Raw genomic sequence first — 9,057 nt, forward strand, 5'->3', positions numbered from 1 at the left:
AGTGGCGCCCCTAGCGAATGGTGCGCCACTAGTAAGTTTGAAACTTTTTCCATTCCCCCCCTCTAGATCTTAAAAGCCCTGTATCTTTCGTTCTGTTAGGTTTTTGGGTATTCTGAAAATCTTAAACGATGTTCCCCCGGTTCAATTCGAATGTAACTTTTCGAGTAGATGATTTTTCATATAAAAAACTTTTTAATCCGAGTTCGTATGCAAAAGTTATGCCCATTTTACTAAATTGAGAGAGATTTTGCAAATAAAGTCGAAATTCATATTTGTAAATTTTCCCAACAACTAGACCACATATCACATGGGAAACTTATTTTCTTTTATTTTTTTGACATTTCCATCACTTTTTTATTTTTTTAAACTGAAAAGGCGGTCCACGGGGGGAGGGGCGGGTGCAAAGAAAGTTAGTAATGGCGCACCAGGGGATAGTGCGCCATTACTAGTTGACATAGTAATGGCGCACCTTCACCAAAGTGCGCCATTACTATGTGTATGACTTGGTCAAACCTTGGTCAAACTTAGTAATGGCGCACTTTGCATAGGTGCGCCATTACTAAGTTGCAAAGTGCGCCATTACTAAGTTTGACCAAGGTTTGACCAAGTCATACACATAGTAATGGCGCACTTTGGTGAAGGTGCGCCATTACTATGTCAACTAGTAATGGCGCACTATACCCTGGTTCGCCATTACTAACAATTTTTTTTCTAAACTAGTAATGGCGCACCACACATCAGGTGCGCCAGTAGTAATATGTCAATAATGGCGCACCTGTATCTGGTGCGCCACTGCTATATAGTAGTGGCGCACCACATACATGGTGCGCCATTAATGTCCATATTAGTTATAGCCCTTTTCCTAGTAGTGTGTTATTGTCATGCTTCATGTCTTATACTGGTTTCATCAATTACAGTCCTTCAGCATGGCGTTCGAGAAAGATTATGCTGCTAGGGCAGATGGAAATACCGAAATTTTTGTGAAGTACACGAACAAGGCTAGCTGTGTTAAGTACTGCATTGGCAGATTCAAATACTGGCTGCGGAACGACGACTAGAAGATAGTTGCACTGGATGTGGAGTTCACCCGACCTCGTGGTCCGACACAGATGGCTGCCGTTGTCCAGTTATGCGTTGGCATCTACGTCCTCGTGTACCACATAAGAGTTGCTGATGAGCACTGCGGCCTGCTTGCCGCCTTCCTGCTCGACGAGGAGTACACCTTTGTTGGGGTGGACATCAACAATGACGAGAAAAAACTCAAGCGTGTTGGTCTGGTGGTACGAAACTTTGTGGATATCTAGAATATGTGGAGAGTGCCTGATCCAGTGATGATTAAGCCAAAGTATGGCTTGGCTGACTACGCTGGTTCCATCATCCACCACAGCTACAACAAGATGAAGGATGCTATCACAGAAGATGACCACCATATATGGGCAGAAGCACCCTTGCCCTTGAGGAACATCTATTATGCTTCCAGGGACGCTTATGCCACCTACGATGTATACATGCGCTTGGTGAACTTCCAGAAGGGGTTCGAGAGTCTGTGCAAGCATCTCGCCAAACCATCTAGGCGGTCGAGGAAGTCCGGAAGCAAGAATGAATCAACCTACAATGTTTCTTCTATTTATCTAGCTGATAGTCTGTAAACTTTATTATACTGCTAGTAAGTCGTAAGTTCAAATTTCCTGCAAGTTGAATCATCCTTTATTCTAGTTGTCTTGCCTAATTTGATCCACGTTCACGAGATATTATACTTAAGACGTTTATTTTGTTTCGGTTTCGCTAGCTATGATACAGAATGCGATAGCCATTTTTACCAAAAGATTATTTCAGATTTATAATGAATACTGTTCTCAACTGGGTTTGAATGGAGAATTTTTTTTAATTGCATAGAGAAAGTTCATTTTTTTTAATCAAAAGAAGGGTCTCCCCCTCTAATTTTCCATTAACAGAAACCACATGGTCTTTCAAGCCCCTGATTCAAACTATAGCTAGAAACTAATGTAATCAACTAGCAGCACAAATCATACATGGTAGCAAGCCTAGCCAGACTTAACATGAAGCTCCAAAAAATAAAACTACGGCAGAGGACAGAAAATATAGCTGAGAGATGCACAGGTGAAACCGCAGTACCCTGTGACTCCACACTTGCGATGAGCTATACAATTCACCTGCTACATGCTCTAGCCTGCGCATATAGACCATCAGCACCTATTTGCTCCCAACATCAGCACCTCTTTGTTTACCACCTTCATCTGCAATATAGACCATCCCATGATCCACAACCAAATTAGCTAAACAAGAATCATAAGATCACTATACCATTTATTTTGTAATCTCACATTATTCCTGCATTGCCAAATTCAAGAACACAACTGATGCCCTTCCCGCATCTCCTACGCAAACACTCATAGGTAGTTCTACCATATTAACTCCATGATTTAAAATATTAATAAAACCCCCTTAACGATTCCATTTGCATTACCATCGTTCATGATTATAGCCAGGGAAACAGCAGCCAATAAAGCAAACACCTGTGTAAGCCCTATTTTGAGTCCTGAATAGGGCCGAATCCTAGCATTTACTCTAACTGCAACATGTCCTCCTCTCATAGTCATCATCACCCAAGACATAATGAAGACATAACCCCATAGATGTATAACTGCTATCAACATAGTTTTCACACTATACCTACTGTAAAGGACACTCTTGCGTTGTCGTGCTACATTTTTGGCTCCTCGGTTAGCATGTTCATAACCACCTCGATCTGAGGATATTCACGGGTGGTGGTCTTGAAACCGAAAAGAACGGCTTTATGAACCTTGAGCTCTTCACAGTCAACAAAATCACTCCATCCCTTGCCGAAGATGATGCGGCCATCATCACACTTGTGGTACTTGACTGACATGAAACTATCCTTGCACAGCTGAATGCCAGCAAGCCCATCTCCCGGTATCTACCCATCTCCTGGGGTCTTCAAGGCGTCGACATCTTTCACCGGTAATCTCTGTATGCACCGTCATAGGAAGAAAAATTATCAAATATGTGAAGGAGCAGTAAAAAAAAGGATCTTCAGCTACATCTACATATATTACATAAGGATCTTCAGTTATGGGAAACAAAAGGATATGCAAAAACACACATCAGTGTATTCACTGGTTTCAGCTACAATAGCATATCATTAATCTTTCTCTCCATGAAAAAACAAAGAAAATTGCATACAAAATAGAAAATACTAGTACACCAAAAACATAACATCGTCTTTCCTGCTATGTTCGACTTGGTGAAGCGGTGGACAAAAAATGCACCTATATAACCTTTCTTCATCGCCAAAAGGTCATGTAGGTTACGCTCTTCTTGCTTCATCAGATTAATTCCCTCTGTTATGACAGCTAATTCTAGAGAATCTTTACGCTCTTCGTTTTGATCGCATGTCCTTGGCAGGTTGCAGCAGTACACCATAGGATGTCTTTAGTCAAATCAAAGGAGACAAGGTCGCCTTCTCGCAGGTCGAAGTCTTCAACAAACCTGCACCAGTTTTCACCACAGATGATTGCCCTTGAATTCCATTTGTACACGCCAAAATCATACATGCGGCTCCCTCTTTCTTGAAAAAGCAATGAACTGTCTGGGATGGCGCTGAACTGGTGCCTTGCGTTGCATGGCACGATCTGTAGATGTAGAATTTAATTGCTATTTATTTCCTACATTTTGTTAATCTTCAAAGTAGAGGGGAACAAACACAATACAAGTAAAAATTGACATGATTATTTATACCACAACTGAAGTGTCCCCATCTAGCCTGATGGTAAATGTCAACCCATACGCATTGGGCCTGTTGCAGTCCTGTCGACAGGTTATGCACACCACCTGTGTAAACAAAATAAAATGAAGAAAAGCAAAGGATGAGAATTTAAGAAAAGGGCTTATGCATGTAAACACACTAGGCAATAATCATACAGTATAATCAACGAAGGTACTGCATCAGTAATCAACAATCGTACACTTGAACTGAGCGGGTGGCTCGCCCTCCACTCCTCATAACCCCGCAACGCAGCGCGTGCCCGCCGCACCACAGCTTGTTCAGACATGTCCTTCTCTTCATCCTCGACCGGCAGCATGGGCTCACCCCGAGCGTCAGCGCGCGGCATTGGCCCCTCCTCCTCTGCAGCACAACTAAGGTAGTGTCTGAGACTTAGCAGTAATCTCTGAGAGAAGTCCTATGAAAACATAAATCCTACTACTGTTACTCGGCCCACCCGAATGTACACACGCACACCTTCAACATACAGCCCATCTACATACATCCGCATCCAACAATATGTTCCTTGAAAAAGAAAAGAAAATCTGTTCTGGACGGACAAAGGATCGTCAGCGTAACCAACTCAATTAGCCACTTGTCTGTCATATTGGAGAAAATGAACTTACTTCACTTTTTCCTGGTACTACATAACCACACAAAATAAAGACTAAAATAATTCCTAAAAACTCTGATATATTGTATGCCCTCATATTTATAATCTTTAAAATATGAACTAATTTGGGCAACATAATTAATAGTTTATTGTTATTTCCCTACAGAGATACAAATATTTGGATCAAAATTTCATATTCTGCAAAAAAAACACTGCAGTAAATATTATTCTGAGAAATGTTTAGTTGACTTGCAATCTAGGACTACAAGTTAATGGCTGCCTTACTAAACCCAACCTAATTTTGGCCTAAAAAGGAATTTAATCCACTAGCCCAGCTTATAAGTTTTCACCCCACCCTCTGGTTTCTTCCTGGATTCGCCACTACACAAGGACAATATTTTGAAAGTTTTTACAGGACTGTTTGCTGAAATTTGCTGCTATTGTGTTACGCATCTACACTTATTTATTGTTATGAAAACCCTGGAATACCGAAACCCTAGAAAAAAAATACCCAGCTAGCCACCGATGTAGAAAACTTCCTTCAATCTCTGCATCGCCTTCCACCTAACCTCCGATTTAAAAATCCTAACTGTCTAATCTCTGACTTTGAAAACCATATCCAACTCCCGAAACGGCAACACAACAAGGAACAAAGAAGTTGAAGATTACAAGTTAGGGTTTCTCACTTCACCTAGTCGCCGGTAGTCGCTAGGTGCTTGCTGGCGGCCTCCCAATCTCACTCCGCGCTCTTCTGCTCCAACCGTCGAGAGCGGCCAGGCGAGTAGGCGGCGGGGTCACGGCGGGGTGGTTTGTGGGGAGGGTGGGGGTGAGGGGGCGGGGGTGTGTGGGCGATGGGGGTGATGACACGGACCTTATCCGTGTCAAGCACAGAAAATAACGACCCCTGGGTCCAGTTCGTAAAGAAACAACCAAACAGGCCCACAGGCCGCTTACCAGTCACAAAGTAAAACCCTATGTTAATAATAAAAAAAACACAAAGCAAAATCCTTTTGTCTAAAAAACAAAAACAAAGGAAAATCGTAAAAAAGAGGGAAATCCTTTTTGGGTGAGTTCAACGTGAACGTGATGGTGAGAGGCTCAAGGGGGAGTTTTGTGCGTTTACAACACCTTTGTTTTAGAGGGAAAAAAATGCACCTTAGAATGTGAAATTATAAATTTGTTATTAATTAATGCTGAAATTCCTTATTTATAAAAAAAGTTTCTTTCCAGAAAAAACAAACTTCAATAATGGGGGTAGGTAATTGCGTCGCCTTTCTCGCCCCCACCGCCCCACCCCCCCCCTCGCATATTCGGGCCATTTACCGCATTTCTATGGTTGTAACCTCAGAAAGTTCAAGATCTTATGCGGCCACTATGAAATCATAGCAGGGAATGGGATGAGTGCCCCATGTTAAGCTCTTTGGTCCATATATGTGCCATATGCTACCAACGGGAGGCGTGGCCTTGAAGCCGTTCTCTACGGCTATGATGCCCGTCTGCTGTCGTTATAATCAATGCGAATTCGTGAGGGGCTAAAAATTCACCGGACCTAGCGTGGTGTCATCGTACAACCCCTAGAGGGTGTGGTAAAACATCGAGAGCAGCATGCATTGGCCCTCACATAGGCTGTGTGCAAACGGGACCATATCGCATGTCGGATCAAGCCATCGAGAGAATGCGTCCGGCCTGTGAAAGGAGTGCGGGGCCCGTTCCTTCATTTGCCCCAAATCTCGATGCCACGTGATGTTAGACCTAGTAACCAAGGCCTGTCTCGTGCATCGCACTCAACTAGACCCACAACATGCATGCACACATGTCCACGTATGAGTCTAAACGGCAGGGATGCATGGTTCGGGGACTGGCGTAAGTGGTGTGAGTCCAGTTTGGATCTAGCTACCAAGAGGTAACGCATGAGTCTAAATGTCTACCAAGAGGATGCATGTCCACATATGAGTCTAAACGTCTACGTGATGCTCCACATGTGGGTCTAGTCGGCGGGTCTGCATGTGCTTTGGATATAGCTACCAAGAGGTAACGCGTCCGGTTTGTGCCTAGGCGGTGCTTCACGGGGCCTAGCGTGGTCTCGTCGTATGACCCATGAAGGGTGTGGTCAAACACCGAGAGCGGCACGCATAAGCCCTAACGCGGGCTATGTGGAAGGCATGCCATATCGCATGCTGGATCTAGCCAATGGAGGGAACGAGTTTGACATGCAGACGGAGTGCGGGGGCCGTTCCATCATTTTCCACAAAATTCGTTGCCGCTTCATGTGGGCCCTATCCAAAAAGGCCCGTCCAGTGCATCACACAAAGCTGGATTCACACCATGAATGCACACTTGGCCACATAGACACCCACCGTAAACCTTTAGCCAAGTTGACCCACACCATCCATCCACCCTTGACCCCACCTCGGTTCGTTGGATCTCTGACGAGTCCCTTCCCTCGGTATGCCAAGCATGTTAAAACGACACACGGCTACACGTCTTGCACACCAAGATTGGAGCATCATGCACTAGTGCCAACAAACATGTCCAACTGAGCATCTTTGGCCATTGTCTGGATCGAGGCGGCTAGCGGTGCATGTAATCGGCCCGGTTGCCTAGCGGTGCATGCTATGGGTAGACATGAATCGAATCACATTGGATGAAGATTCCCCTCTCTTGTACCGGACGCCGGAGCAGCACACATGCATGGTAGAAGAGTCTGCGCGGTTGATGTGGGAGCTTGGATGAGACGCCATGGGATAGGTGCATGCTGAAATTCAAGATTTAGGAATTGATAACAAAATGAAAACGACAATTCAATTGTTTGTGCAGATGTACAACATGTTATAAGGAAAATGTGGAATATGACACGTTCACATGCATTTTGGCAACAAGTGCACATTTGGAGGGGAAAAATAGGTAGCCCCCGTGCCTCCCACGATTTTTGTTCCATGTATTTCGCCACAAATATTGGAGGAAAAAAGAAAAATGTATTTTCCCCTCAAAAAACGACATGGGAAGAAAATCTCAAGTAACCAAATTTAGCTACTCCATGGAGGTTGCCCCCCGTGGGGAGATTAGATCGACCTGTCCTTGATTTTAGGGTGAGTTCAACGTGAACATGATGGTGAGAGGCTAAAGGAGTTTTGTGCGTTTACAACAACCTTTTTTTGACGTGGAACGCCTTGCATTCCTATTACTGGGGACCGACCAAATCGGCGGTCACGGCACAATTTACATCCAGAGGGAAATCCTCATGCCAGACTTGCTGGTACCCAGGAGCACCTTTGTTTTAGAAAAAAGAATATGCATACAAGATGGGCCAGCCCAACCATCTACACGGACGCATGGTCCAGCACACGGGTGAGGTTCGCCTGGGACAGCCCAACGCTGAGACGCACCGGGCGCAACTGACGGGTAGTGGGAGTTTAGTCCCACCTCGCCAAGCGAGACGCGCACGCACCTACTTATATACGCGGCTGAGAGACCATTTGCATGAGCCTCTCTCACTGAAATAGCATGTTCCCTATCCAGTCCCATGTATGCCCTGTTGGGGCCTACTAGCAGGAGAAATCAATATCCCACGGGCCTGCATCCTGGCCCATATGGTTGGGTTTCTAGTCGTATGCAGGTCGTGGGGTCTGAAATCTCCTGTTAGAGGTGGGCTTTTTCTTTTGTATATGGTCACATGTTTATGATTGGACCATCTCCAAATCACCCATTTTTTTACATTGTCACATACATGTAATAAACATGATTATCAAAGAAAATTCAACAATAATGAAGTTTACACTGTCCCCTTAAGGTAACGTCAGAGGTATGTACCAGAGTTTCACTGAGCCACTATAAATTATATAAAATTCTAAAAAAATGGAAAACTTTCATATGCTGTCTATTTTAATGAAAGATATCACGTGTACATAATTTCAGGTGATTTGGATGTGGTCAAAAAAACCACCTTGTTAGAAAACTCGCTTAAGTGAGACCAAACGGTCCGTCTGTAATGAAGTGATTTTTGTGACCATCTCCAAAATAACCCCAAATTTGTTGTACACGGTGCCATAAATGTAACAAACAGGATATCCAAAAATAAAACTCAATTTTTTTAAGTTTACAATGTCCCCTTATGTAAAATTTCGTGGTAAGGCAAGTGAGCTAGCTCATGACCATAGCCATGGCATACATTGTTCAAATGGCCTCAAACCGTTCCCCTTTTGCCAAGTTGAACCACACCATCCATCCACCCTTGACCCCACCTCGGTTCGTTAGTTCTCCAACAAGTCCCTCCCTCTATATGCCAAGCATGTCAAAGCGACACATGGCTACCCGTCTTGCACACCGAGATTGGGAATCATGCACTAGTGCCAGGAAAGCTGATCATCTTTGCCCATCGTGGACACTACCTCATGGTCTAGATCAAGGTGGCTAGCGGTGCATGTTGTCGGCCTGGTTGGCTAAGGGTGCATGATATGGGTCAACATGAATTGTATTGCATCACATCCAGATTCCCCTGTCCGGTACCAGACGCCGGAGGCCCGGAGCAGCACGTGCATGGGACAAGAATCTGCACGATCGCTGGCGGAGCTTGTATAAGACAAATTTGACCTAACCGCCATGGGGTAGGTGCATGCTGAAATTCAATATTTAGTAATTG

The 9,057-nt window shown here is 44.3% G+C and overlaps 1 protein-coding gene across 1 annotated transcript; it reads left to right on the top strand.

The window, feature by feature from the left end:
• The first annotated feature begins 1,109 nt into the window (after positions 1 to 1,109).
• On the top strand, positions 1,110 to 1,649 carry LOC141027416 (uncharacterized). Its single transcript, XM_073504445.1, has 2 exons — positions 1,110 to 1,272; positions 1,330 to 1,649. The coding sequence occupies exons 1-2, from the start codon at positions 1,110 to 1,112 to the stop codon at positions 1,647 to 1,649; spliced, it is 483 nt and encodes a 160-aa protein (XP_073360546.1).
• The last annotated feature ends 7,408 nt before the right edge of the window (positions 1,650 to 9,057 follow it).

The sequence above is a fragment of the Aegilops tauschii genome, chromosome 7, assembly GCF_002575655.3.
Source record: "Aegilops tauschii subsp. strangulata cultivar AL8/78 chromosome 7, Aet v6.0, whole genome shotgun sequence".
NCBI classification, from domain to species: domain Eukaryota; kingdom Viridiplantae; phylum Streptophyta; class Magnoliopsida; order Poales; family Poaceae; genus Aegilops; species Aegilops tauschii.

Excerpts from the sequence above, each read along its gene's own strand:
- LOC141027416 (XM_073504445.1), top strand. The coding sequence starts at position 1,110 with ATGGCTGCCGTTGTCCAGTTATGCGTTGGCATCTACGTCCTCGTGTAC. Across the intron at positions 1,273-1,329 it reads GAAAAAACTCAAGCGTGTTG|TGATGATTAAGCCAAAGTAT; the intron begins GTCTGGTGGTAC and ends TGCCTGATCCAG.